Source organism: Panicum virgatum, chromosome 5K (assembly GCF_016808335.1).
Source record: "Panicum virgatum strain AP13 chromosome 5K, P.virgatum_v5, whole genome shotgun sequence".
Lineage (NCBI taxonomy): Eukaryota > Viridiplantae > Streptophyta > Magnoliopsida > Poales > Poaceae > Panicum > Panicum virgatum.
The window spans coordinates 48,810,047-48,823,677 of record NC_053140.1 but is presented as its reverse complement, the minus strand read 5'-3'; the positions used below and the strand labels follow the sequence as shown (position 1 = coordinate 48,823,677).

The 13,631-nt window shown below is 41.5% G+C and overlaps 1 protein-coding gene across 5 annotated transcripts in view; it reads left to right on the top strand.

The window, feature by feature from the left end:
- LOC120708079 (uncharacterized protein At4g18490-like) overlaps positions 1 to 13,631 on the top strand; it is a 31,315-nt gene that overhangs the window by 3,162 nt on the left and 14,522 nt on the right. For 2 of the 5 annotated variants that reach the window (XM_039993187.1, XM_039993182.1), the window contains exons 2-14: positions 873 to 954; positions 1,228 to 1,348; positions 1,457 to 1,642; positions 1,745 to 2,530; positions 2,770 to 2,949; positions 3,041 to 3,172; positions 4,186 to 4,368; positions 4,450 to 4,612; positions 5,762 to 5,826; positions 5,932 to 5,971; positions 6,298 to 6,453; positions 6,904 to 7,014; positions 7,101 to 7,178. In XM_039993187.1, coding sequence (XP_039849121.1) covers positions 891 to 954; positions 1,228 to 1,348; positions 1,457 to 1,642; positions 1,745 to 2,530; positions 2,770 to 2,949; positions 3,041 to 3,172; positions 4,186 to 4,368; positions 4,450 to 4,612; positions 5,762 to 5,826; positions 5,932 to 5,971; positions 6,298 to 6,453; positions 6,904 to 7,014; positions 7,101 to 7,178 — 2,265 coding nt within the window. In that variant the 5' untranslated portion in view covers positions 873 to 890. The remainder of the gene's footprint in view (positions 1 to 872; positions 955 to 1,227; positions 1,349 to 1,456; positions 1,643 to 1,744; positions 2,531 to 2,769; positions 2,950 to 3,040; positions 3,173 to 4,185; positions 4,369 to 4,449; positions 4,613 to 5,761; positions 5,827 to 5,931; positions 5,972 to 6,297; positions 6,454 to 6,903; positions 7,015 to 7,100; positions 7,179 to 13,631) is intronic. The other 3 variants (XM_039993185.1, XM_039993184.1, XM_039993183.1) reach the window with 3 other exon arrangements.

Here is a 13,631-nt window from a genome sequence, read left to right as displayed (position 1 = left end):
ACGGCTTGAGCAAATGTGCTTGCTGCAACGGGAGCCTGGGTGTCGGCGGGATGACGGGTAGTCGGCGAGGGGGATGGGAGGGGAGGGAAGAGAGATGTGGTGGACAGAAGCCACCGAATTTGGCGCCCGGCGGTCGAGGTCGATGGCCGGCGCAGCAGACGGAACTGCAGAGGCAGAGGACGCCAGGACGGTGGGCGGACGAGCGGGTTCGCGACGATTCTCGAGCGCCCGGGTTTGTGGCTTAATAACGGGTGAGGGAACCGCGCTCGCCCGGATTGAACGGCTGATATCGCAAGTTCGCATGATCCAATGGTCAGAGGGTTAACGGGCGACGTGGCCCTATCCATTAGCCCGCTTTTGGTGCATGAATCGTATTTTAGAGATTTGCATTGCCAGACTTTTCATTTGATAACAGGTCTATTGTGTGGGGGTAGCAGGTATACCCATGTGGCCCAGTGGTAAAGTAGATAGTTGAAGTCAAGTTTAAGCCCCCATTCTCCTCTTTAAAATTAAAGGTGCATTGTTCCTCCCATCATTGTGTTGCTGATATATTTAATGTTTAGAGGTAGTTAGTGGATGGTGCTAACTGAATAGAAGTAACATCTGAGAGAGGGAGGCAAGTAATTCAAACTTTTCATAACTAGTAGATTAACCATTTTGCTTGTTTTCCCTTCTGTTTGGCAACTTTACATGCTTTCATCATCATTGAGGTGATTTTCCCCTTCTGAATTAATTCAATAGTACAATAACATCCATCCATTGATTCTTATGTTGCTAATATAGTAATATTTGTTGGACAATCTTCATCTTGCTTCTATTTTTATTTGGTGGTTTCTAATCATCTAACGCATTTCCCCTTTCCTCGAGTGCAGCCTGAGTTTGCAGACACTATGGACGAATCACGAAAAAGAGATGTTCCTACTGCAAATGCTAAAAGTATAAGTTCACCCCTTGGTATGTCCTCCCATGAGCTGTCAGTGCTCTATCATCTCAGGTCCTTGTACCTTATTTATGCTCTGCATGGAAGTAAAAAATTATTATACTGTTAAAACGAAGATATCTGATTGGAAACTACTTAGGTTAATGTTCATCATACTTGCCTCGCCCTACCTTCTGAAAGTAATCTATGACACTTGAACTGTATCTGCAATTTGTTGCTATGGGTTGATGGAAGTTTTTTTTTAATTTAATAATTTGACCTGACATATGCTTGTTATATGTTGGCAGATGAAGATTTTGGAAATGATTTTCTTTCGTCTTGGAAGCTACCAAAATCAGGAAAAGACACAATTGACTTCAGTGTTGACTCAGTTCCAAAGTGTAGCAAGAAATTCAGCTTTGGCAACCTGTGAGTTAATCTTTTGAAAAGCTTGATCCATCAACATTTAATTTAATGCGATCGACTGCTGGTGCCTGGTTGTTCATGATGGCTCTAACAAATTACTTCTTTAACCAGAGCTGATTTCGGAATTGATGGAGCCTTTGACAAATTACCATCATTTAAAATGGGCATGTCTGATCTGGATTTCTCTAGTCCTCTCAAGAAAAAAGTGAAGCACAGCAGTTCAAATGATGATGATATTTCTGATGGGAAAAAGGAAAGTGCAAAGGACAATTTCTCCTTCTCCTTTGATTTCAACGAGTAAGTTAAACTCTCTGACCTGAGAATACTGAAAATTGTTTATGATATAATGACATAGAACTTCATGCTATAAGTTTTCTGTTACTGGTTGTTTGCTTACAGGCTGGGAAAGTTTAGTCTTGATGCAAAGCTAGGAATTGAGGAAAAAAGTATGAGTAAATTTACTGGTAAAGTTGACCCTGTCTCCTCAGAGGGTAACAAGGATGCACAAAGAGGTATTTCGGCTAAGGCCAGTGCTATTCTTGAAGATAACAATAGTAAGGGCAAACCCCAAACACAGGATGTTTGCACTTTAAGACCTTCTCATCCGACAAATCATGAGAGTGTAAAGAATGCCAGTCGACCGGCTTCAAATATTAATGCAGCTAATTCATCTGACAAGATCCAAGAACATACCAGTGTTAGTCCTGCAATAATGAAACAAACTGAAGTAGACTCAGTGCCCAATGGCAATCATAGAGAGCATCCTAAAGAGATATACCCAACAAAAGCAGCTGTTAACATACCTTCTCAGAATTTCTCAGGCAGTGCTCTGTCCGGTGAAGATCCAACACAAGTGCTAGCAGATCCTATGAACAGTAAAGGTGCTACTATAGCAGACATTGGTAAAGTTCACATATCAAGGGAGAGTAATGACAAAGAGCAGTCGATTGGTTCACAATCCAAGGACACCAGCGCCATTAATCCCAATGTCTCAGGAAGACTGGTGGGTCAATTTGATTCCCGGAATGAGGTTGTGGAGGAAAGTGTCTCTCTTAATGAAGGAAGTCAAGGTAACCGAAGTTTAAGCGACGTTCATAAGAAGCTTTTGAAGGAGACATCATATGGAACAAAGGATACTGATGAAGGGACTTCAGGTCATAAGAGTCTCTCCTCTTCAATGCAGAGGTCTGTCTTTGCCACAAGTTTCTTTGTTAACAAAATAAAACCCTCCTAATTCATCCACTGTAGACTGTACTAATGGTAGTCTAAATGCATAGTCTTCCATTATGCTTTTGGTGCGTGTTGCTTCAATTCATTTTTCGTTCTGATCTAGTGGCAGTGAATCTAATGTAGAGAAGTGTGATACAATGGTTCTATTTACATGCTTGTTACTTTTCTGAAATAACATCTTAAATTACACGCAGGGGAATAAAAAATGTTGAATCTGCACTGGCGAATGAGAGAGGAGGTTTTTCTCTTGTATCCAAGTCTACAAATATGAAAGCAAGCAGGGTCGAACTAACTTCAGAAATAGCCTTAAATCAACTATCTGGTGCAAGTAAAGTGATAAAAAAGATGACATTACATCCTACAGATTTGAAAAGGTGATACACAGATGGGCAGATTTTAGCATATATTCATGAATCTTAATAGCATATGGAATAATGAATGTGGTTTTGATTTTTGAATATGCAGGGAGCACAAGCAAGCTAATGCAGGACCTGACGAATGTAAAACTGCTTTGTCAAAAACATACAGCAAGCCAGCATCACATGGGCTATTGACTACCTCCATTAACGCCAAAGGTGACAGAAATGCTAAATCAGGGTAAGAAATTATCATCCTTCATCTTGCACATTATGAATGTGCCATATCTATAATTGGTTCTGCAGGCATTTTTTTTGGGCATGCACAACACTTCTCATATTCTTTGGCATTCTGATATAAATTCCATTATTTTCAGTATTGGCTACTAGCTGTCCTGATGTTAACCTAAACGAAGCTCGCACAAAATGTTTTTATGCTATCTGTTTTGCTCTTTATAACTATTTTTTCATTACCAACGGTGCAAATCTGACATATCCTTGCTATCTTTCATACTTTCAGTTTAGTATTTTATCCTTTCTGGTGGTAATCATCTAATGTCGAACTGTATGAAGATCACTTTAAAGTTTCAATGTTACCGATCTTGTTTTTTTTTCTAATTAATTTATATTGGAATTGATGAGGACCTTCATATTTATTGGAAACACGACATATATTCATGGAAAGTGTAAATTTCTGATCTCTTTAGAACTTTTTAGTCCATTTGTTCATAAAGGGATGTTGCAAAAGCGGGGTTTATAGATTCATCAAGTAGAATGGATCACATCAACTTTGCTTGTTTTGTATATTCATTATGGACCTTTGTTGCTTTTTAATCTTCCATGCCATAGGGTAGCTAAAGAGTATCCTTATTTGATATTCGTTTCAAATTCTCAACACTGCTTCTGGCTGCTTTGGGACAACAAATTTGTACAATTGTCTATCAGTTTGTGCAGGTAGAATTCATAGGTTGATTGCTAGAAATGGAGTCTAATACTTGATCATTATACAGAAAATTACTCCATGTGCAACAACTGTACTACTGCACTCCCTGATAAAATTACATCATTTGACTGTTCACACAATCTGTGTTTAAGTGTAGTTAATTGCGGCCAATTATAACATATTTTCAGCCATATATAGCTATGTAAATGCATTTACCTCTGCAGCTAAAAACCACCTTTTTAGTGTAATTGTGGCATTCTTGAAATCCTGTCAGATTTGATCCCATGCTAATATATATACATTGTTTTCAGACTTGAGCCTCCTAGCCCAGGGAACTCATCTCTGCTGAATGCTCGAAATAACACAGCACATAGCACTGGTCATAAAATTGTTGCAAATCATATGCTTCTAAAAACTAGTAATGCTTCTGATTCACAAGTTACTCATTCCAAGGATAATAAAATGTCAATAATTTCTCATCTGACAGGGGCAAGGTATAATATCTCTATCCTCCAGTTATCCTTTTCCTTCTAAAACTACATGATTGGCAGTTAAGATAATCTATCTTAATGCAGAATTGCAAAATTAGGAATCAGGAGTCCAATGTCCGACAGGGTTCCTGAGAAGGAATCACTACAACTGAGTGGGACCAAGGGTTCCCCTTTAACACCATCCCAAACCCTTAACTCTGTTCCTGAAGGAAAACCTGCATTGCCTAGCCCAGCCATAATGCAAAAGGTTCCTGTGGCATGTTCTCTTCCTGTTGAGTATTATATTTTATAAGAAAGGGATTTCCATTTCTAGTTTTCTACTTGGGATTATACACTGTCTTCAACTCCATTTTACCTAGAAGCTTACTTTAAGCTTTATAATCGGAAGCAAAGGTACCTCACTTCCAGTAATATATGCAATTGTGTCCTGGGTAGCCGTGTTAGGTGCCTTTCTTGATCTTCGTTGCAATGTCTCGGGGATGTCTTTCTCCATGGGTTTGAGTTTTATATAATTGGAATTTCTTTAGGCTATTTGTCGAACCAATATCATATTATACTTGCTGATATCACATAAGAGTGTGTGAGAGGTTATTCACTCTGTATCACATAATCTAAAAATATCCCTGGAATTACGGAAGTTCCTAGAATGACATGATAAATAATCATATTCATTTATATGTAAACTTTATACTACGGGAACATATCAGGTGCAAACCAACATCTCCGTGCAAACTATGGAAACTTCAATTTGAGCCATCAGATCAACATCCAAGGGGAGGGGCGCAGAGAGGTGGGAGGGGGGATTTGGACCCAATCCAAGGGCGGGTCCAGATTGTAAAATTACCCGATCCCCCATACCCCTTGGATGTTGATCCAATGACTAAGATTGAAGTTTCCATAGTTTGCACGGAAAGGTTGGTTTGCACCTGATACGTTGCCTTATACTATAGCCCATTTACTCTCCTCTTTTTTCTTTTCTATTTTGAGACACTGTATTGTAACTGAAGAGATGCACCATGCAACAACAGAGAATGGTAGGGCACATCTTCTCAAATATCAGATTTCTAGTTTGTCCTGTAAATGCGTTTTATGGGGTTTCAATAAAAGCTGGTAATGTGTTTATTATTTTTGGTCATATCAGATTTCTAGACTAATTATTTTTTGGTTGATAAGTACTAGTTTTTTATTGTCTATCATGAGCTTAATGCCGTAAACTGAAAGTTTATGGGATATCAACTAATTCACTATGATAACCAGACTGCAGAACCAGTGCACAGTTATAATAAATTACAGAAGCTATTCATTGTGTGCCTTTTTATTAAACACTATAAAAGAAAAATAATTATCTGCGTTAATTTAGGGGTAATTTTATTCATGCTGTTGACTTCACTTGCAGGAATCAGTTCTAGATCCAAAAGCTCCTACAGTGCTCAAACGCATAATGAGGTCTCCAGCTGTAAGGTTGTTAGCAGTATCACATTTGAGAAACTTAATAGTTAATAATATTTTTTATGACTATGTGAAGTCTTTCTATTGGAAGTAACAACTTTGCAAATGATCATGCAGAAAATCACCTCAAACTGTTCCAGAGTTGGGAAATGAAATGGTAAGTGTCATGAAAATTCTGAAGATTTGCAAGTATATGTATCATATTGTTACATCTGATGGGAAATATAGGTCATCGCAGTACATAGTCAAAAGTTCTGAAACAATGATCACTAACATCAATGGAACCTTGAATGAAAGAAAATGTCAAGAAATTTGTCAAGAAATAGCATAAATACATATATTTATTTCGTTTAAAAAAATATAATATTACTACAGAGACCATTTGTCAATTCTCATTTCCAGATTGTGGAAAGAAAAAACTTCGCTTGCATTTGGAATCAGCATTGTGTTAATTACCATCTTCTTATTGATTTCACTTGTTAGATTCTGGGAAGTGGAACTCCAAAAGCTCATGTGGATATGATCTCTTCACATATGCCATCTGAGATGGGAGACATTTCAGATCGAGAGTTGCCTATGCTGTTAGAAAATGATGGAAACTTAGAAAAAGCTGAGGCTTGTAGAAAGGAGCTTGAAGATGTGAGTAAATCTGCCAAACACTTTACCATAAAAGAATGGTCCAATGTTTTATTATCTTTGTCCGGGATGCTATAACTAGAGTACCAATAGCTTTGCTATATGAAACTACCTGTAGAGGTTTTCTAATGCTTTATTAAGCTTACATAAAAAAAGGTTTTGCAACTATACCATCTAAAGAAAACCCTATAACGTAAGGATGTGATGCATCTTAGCATGGCTCTCTTAGAGTACGACTGATGCTTGGTTATCATTTGAATTGATATATAGCCTGAGAACTTAATGTTTTGAAAATTTCAGCTGTTCCCGTCTCATTTAAAAAAACAATTATGTTTTACTCTCCTAATATTGTAACCTTTCTTTAACATGCTGTATCATCATGATTATATTCCTGAGTTGTATGCAGATGGATATAGATTAAAGTCAATTTCGCTTAATATTTTCTGTTTGCAGATATGCATTTTATTGAGAAGGAAACATGCAGAAGCTAAAGAGCTAGCAGTTCGGGCTATTGTTAACAACAATAACATGCTGATGTTAAACCACCCAATGTTTGAGGAGAAAATATCCTAACTGAATGTTTTTTTTACAATTTCAATTTTATATTTATGGATATTATATTGAACTTGTTATCCCTTCACCACATGAACATTTGCTCGATTCAGAAATTTGCGAACGGCCTGAGATCCAAGAAGTACTTATTTGAGGAAGTTGGCAGCATTAACGCCGTAAGTTAGCAAACCCTATTTCAATTTATGTTATTGACTTAAGCTTAGTTCATTATAATTATAAGTGGTACCTATCATTTTCCGTGGCCCAAATTAAGTTTTCATTGGGGGCCTTAGCCTCCACTTATTCAGCCCCATCACCAGTTTTTGCCATGGTTGCAGCCACATCGCCTGAAATGCTTAGGTTATTTGATGAAATATGGGTTCCAAATCAAAATTGAGATGGTACACTTGATGTATGCTTATTTACACTATATTGCACAACATTTTGATTTGTGCCTTGCATGCAGTCTTATCAGATTACTTTGTAGTCACGTTTTAGGCTGGAAAGAGCTAATACTGATCGACTGCACAACCATGTGATTTTATTACTGTCGAACTTTGGAGCTTTTGGAAAAATCTGGAATCAAATCCGTGGCCTCTGGCTGAGGCCTAAATTTTCTTCTTGTATATACTTTTGATATATCTTTATGATGTAACCTTACACTTGCAGAATCATTTGCTTGAGTAGATGTTGAACCACTAATCACATTACTATTCTCCCCCTCTCGACTAGCCTCATCTGCACTTGTAGAATTAGGTTCATCAATCGAGCGTGGAATTGATCCAATTACGGCCTCCATTCTTCTTGGTTAGTCATCACCTCCTCTCATAGTTGAATCCTCACTCTCCTCTTCCTGATCATCGCTAGTTGTGATATTGGAGTCAAGACTAGAGAATAAAGAACTCAAATCTGTCTTCTCTCCATAAAAAGGCTCTGACTCTCTAAATGTAACATCCATGCTCACAAATAAGCGTCTTTCACTCGGACTCCAGCACTTGTAGCCCTTCTGTACTGAAGAGTATCCCACAAAGATACACTTTATTGCACGTGGATTGAGCTTTCCCACTGAAGGTCTATGGTCTCTAACAAAACAAGTGCACCCAAACACCTTAAGTGGGACAATGAATTCATTCTTCCGAAATAACACTTCATAAGGAGTCTTCGTCTGAAGCACTCTTGATGGGACACGGTTGATAAGATGTGGCTGTCAAAACTGCCTCACTCCATAAGAATTTTGGCACATTCATTGTATACATAAGGGACCGTGCTACTTCCAAGAGATGACGATTTTTCCTTTCAGCTACTCCATTTTGTGGAGGTATGTCCGGACAAGATGTTTGATGCAATATTCCCTCAACTGATAGGAAATTAGCAAATTCATTATTCACATACTCAGTCCCATTATCAGTTCTGATCACCCGTACTTGAGTATTGAATTGATTCTTAACACATGCATAGAAATCCTTAAAGCATTTGAGTACCTCACTTTTATGCCTGAGATATACCCATGTCATACGAGAATAACAGTCAATAAATGTCACAAAATACTTCATTCCACTAATAGAGACCGCAGGGGATGTCCAAACATCATAATGGACTAATGCAAAGGGTAAAGTGCTTCGGAGTCCTCTACTAATATAGGATGCTCTGGTATGCTTCCCAAATTCACATGCATCACACAACAACTTGCTCCTGTCAACCTTACTCATAATATCAGGAAACACTTTGCACATAGTGTCAAAGGACATATGTCCCAATCGACAGTGTTGAAGTATCACCTTAGCCTCCATTTCACTAGTAGCAACTGCCAAAGCAGTACATGAGGATTTATCTGTTCTTCTATCTAAGAACCATAGACCATTTCGTCTAATGCCACTCCCAAGCATCTTTCCTGTCTTTCTATCCTCAATTGAACAATTCTCTCGATCGAGAGTCACACAACAATCCATATGATCCACCAAAGCACTTAAGGATACCAGATTAACAGGAAAGGAGGGGACATATAAAACTGATGACAAATTTATTAACGGAGTGCACTGGACTGTCCCGGCACCTTTAATAGGCTGAGCAGTTCCATCAGCAGTTTGAATAGTCTCTTTACGTGTGGGAGGGAAAGAACTATATGATGCAAATTCACTTAATGTACCCGTAACATGTCTAGATGCACCTGAATCTAGTATCCAATTTGCACAAGACATACCTTTGTCAGGATGAGCACGACTGACAACGTTACCCAGGATTGTCGTATCTCCTTTGATATAATTGAATCTGACAATAGTTCTGAGCTCTTCGCCAAAAATATTTGAGCCAACTCCACCAGTTTCTTTGTTGTGAAATTGTGACAGAACCGCCAAATTAAAACTCTAATTAAGCGTAATGGCCGTCATTTGAACACATCAGGCTCATTAGCTTAACGGCTTAATTTGGCGATCCTTTCGCAACCCACGTCCCGATCGAAACATCACCGATAGTCCCACGCGATGGTGGGCGCAGATGGTACAAGCACGACACATAAATGAAAATATAACAAATATACATAAGACTTTACCTTAAGTTTTTACAAACCAAGTTGAATAAATACATAATTTACAAACCTCGTGATACTGAGATCCGGGTTCAACTAGAGGAAAGGGCCTACAACTACAAAAAAGGTGCCTTAGGGAGATCCCTAACTAAACGTCTGGCTCCACGACCTCCCATCCCTCGGCATCCCGACGAATGAACTTGGCGCAGCAGGGGCAGAAGTCTATGTCTGCGTGTCCTGAAATAATGTTGGCAACAAACCCTGAGTATTCTAATACTCAGCAAGGCTTACCCGACCAGTGGGTATAACTTAGCCCACATAGCTAGACATGCAAGGCTTTTGGCTGGTGGTTCTTTTGCAGAAAACAGGCAACTAAAGTAATTCCTTACTTTCATTATTTTAGCCTCAGGTTCTATATAAATTAACTCTTATCTAACATTTGCAAGACCTACTATAGAAATCAAGGTAATGCAAGCAAAATAATTCAATGAGCTCAATATTTTATATAAACATACCTAACTCACACTCTACATTTTTGCTACGGTGTGACAAAGAGACCAAGGCCCTCATAACCGCGAGACACGGCGAATCGATCCGATTTAACCTTGCAAGGTGAACCTAACCAACACGGCACGTGTAAGCCCCGTCGGACCACACGCACCAACCCTTCCCCTCCCCGCCTCGAACTACAGGACCGCCCCACCATCATATGGTCAGCCGAGCTCAACATGAGACCACCAAAAGTAATACATACATCCCCATTTCTCTGCGACTACTCGACTACCCCAGGAGGTGAGATGGAGTCCTGTACTTTCGAAGCAAGGCAGTACTAGGCTTACCGGTTTCGACTACCTCCTACTCCCGGCATGCGGTTAGTACAATTCAATCCCCGATCAGCACTGCCACAACGACCGGTCCTTAATCGACACAGACAGGGCTAAGACACCCAGAAACCCTGTCCTGCTGCCATACCTATCCATCATCCCCGCCCGGTCTCACATTTCCATATCCATTTCAAAACAATTCTCAAATACTGAATTATATATAAAGATAGTAATGTATCTCGCGAGTAACCGGAAATTACTCGGCTCCTAACATCCTACATCTCGCGAGTGCAGGAGACCACTCGTCTTCTACCGGTAACATTAAGCTTAGCACAAATATCGTCCTATACATGCTAGTATAACTCAGGGAATCCTATGGATCATGCAACTAGAGTTCCAAACAATTCCTGAACTTAATGCACAAGTAGTAGAAACATACATAGGGGTCATAATTTAAAATATTAGGATGTGCACCGGGGCTTGCCTTGCGCCTGCTGCTCAACACTGGGGTCAGACGGGCCTTGGGCCGGGTGCTCACACCTCTCTTCTTGGGCTTGCGTCGTCTGCTCTTGTGGTGCCGCGATCACCTCAAAGATGGCGCCCTCAGAAGCGGATGCTACACGTATGCATATGAAATAAATGAGTGCAGTCCAAAAATGTAACTAGTTTACTTTAGCTGGAATACCTAGTGGCGGACTGTCCGCGCCCTAGTGGCGGACCGTCCGTAGTTCACCCCTGCGAACCTCCAGAGACGACATCGTCTCTGGAACAAATTTGAGCCTCAACGGCGGACTGTCCGCTCCCCGATAGCGGACTGTCCGCAGTCAAACTTGCAAAAACAACCAGAGGCAACATCGTCTCTGGACAAAACTAACCTGACCGGCGGACCGTCCGCGCCTCCCAGGCGGACCGTCCGCGATAACTACTTTCTGACCCACGTCCTAGGCGGCAGCAAGGGCGGCGGCGACGGCGGAGGCCGTGCTCCGGCGCCGGCGGCACGCCATGGAAGGGGAAAAAGGCTGTGAAGCATAAGGGACTCACCACGAATCCATTCCCGCGGTCGGTTCGAGTGGAGGACGACCGGAGAGGCGGATCGGCGGTGAAGCAAGCTTCAAGCACTTCCAATGGTGTCCGGCGGTGGCGGGAGCGATTCTGGCCGTAAGAAGCCAGTTTAGGGGTTTGGGAAAGTGGAGAAGGTGCCGAGGAATGTTCCCACGCAAGGAATCAAGGTTTAGTGGACGGAGGAGGGAGATCGAAGCAAGGGGCGATGATGGCGCGGGAGCTCGAGCTCCGCTCGGCTCTGGAAGGAAAGAGGAAGAAGAGAGGAATGACAGGTGGGTCCCACGATCATCCAGATAAATATCTGGACGACGCCTCGCGGACTGTCCGCCGTCAGCTCGCGGACTGTCCGCGTGGCGGTTGTTACAATCCTACCCCCTAAAAGAAATCTCGCCCCGAGATTTAATGAATCGCTAAAGGGAGAGTTATAAATTGGTGTGTACCTTGATAGACTTGTAGTAATTCCGGACATTTAGCCCGAACAAATTCCTCCGTCTCCCAAGTAGCTTCCCGCTCGGAGTGATTGCTCCATTGCACTTTATAGAAATCACTGGTTTGATTCCGAGTGACCCTGGTTTTGTGATCAACAATTTTGATTGGGTATTCGGGATAGACAAGATCGGGTTCCACTTGTAGTTTCTCAATGTCAAGCACCTTCTCTGGAACACGGAGGCATTTCCTGAACTGAGATACGTGGAATATATTATGAACCGCGGATAAGTGGGCAGGAAGCTCCAAACGGTATGCCACTGGCCCACATTGCTCAACAATAAGAAAAGGCCCAACATAACGAGGTGCGAGCTTTCCCTTCACCCCGAACCGTTGAACCCCTTTCATTGGAGATACCCGCAGATAGACATGATCCCCCACTTGAAACAGGGTGGATTGACGCTTCTTGTCCGCATAACTCTTTTGTCGGGATTGGGTAATCTTCAAATTTTCCTGAATGACCCGAACCTGCTCTTCTGCTTCATTCACCATATCGGGCCCAAAGAAAGTTCTCTCCCCCGCTTCTGACCAATTCAAAGGCGTTCTGCATTTCCGTCCATATAAGGCCGCAAATGGAGCCATCTTAATGCTTTCTTGATAACTGTTGTTATAATCAAACTCGGCCAATGGCAAGCACTCATCCCATTTCTGACTGTAGGTGAGCACGCAAGCTCTAAGCATGTCCTCTAATATTTGATTTATTCTCTCTGTCTGACCGTCAGTCTGGGGATGATAAGCCGAGCTGCGGAGGAGCCGAGTGCCGAGGGCGGCATGAAAGTGCTCCCAAAACCGGGCAATGAACTGAGCACCCCGGTCCGAAATAATTGTTTTTGGAATTCCATGAAGACTCACTATGCGATCTATATATAGCTGGGCGTATTGCTTCGCCGTATGTGTGGTCTTTACCGGTAGAAAATGGGCCGACTTGGTGAGACGATCTACAATAACCCATATCGAATCATACCCCTTGGAAGTTTTGGGTAGACCGACGATGAAATCCATACTAATGTCTTCCCACTTCCAGGATGGAATAATCAATGGCTGCAAGGGGCCGGCTGATCTCAAGTGGCTAGCCTTAACCCTCCGACAGGTGTCACATTCTGACACATAACTTGCGATTTCCCGCTTCATCCTTGTCCACCAAAACCGCTGTTTCAGGTCCTGATACATTTTGTTGCTGCCAGGATGGACAGAATACCTAGAGAGGTGAGCCTCATCAAGGATTTGTTTCCGGAGTTCTAAATCCTTAGGTACCACCAGCCGGTTCTTAAACCATAACACACCCTCGCCATCTAGCCGAAAACATGCCACACGAGGGTCACTTTCCATGAACCTCTGCCTAATCTTTTCCATGCCAATGTTAATTCTTTGAGCGGCAATAATTTGATCCCGCAGTGTTGGAGTGAGGGTGATATGAGTAAGTGTACCCTCAGCTACTATAGCCAAATTCAACTTCTCCATCTCTTGGCATAGAGTGGAATGCATAGGTGTTGCTGAGATACAGTTGCAACTTGCCTTTCTGCTCAATGCATCTGCTACCACATTAGCCTTGCCAGGGTGATAGTGGATTTCCAGATCATAATCCTTAATCAATTCCAACCACCGTCTCTGGCGCAAGTTCAGCTCATTCTGAGTAAAAATATACTTTAGACTCTTGTGGTCGGAGTATATATGCACAGGATTATCCAGAAGATAATGACGCCAAATCTTCAGCGCATGCACCACTGCTGCCA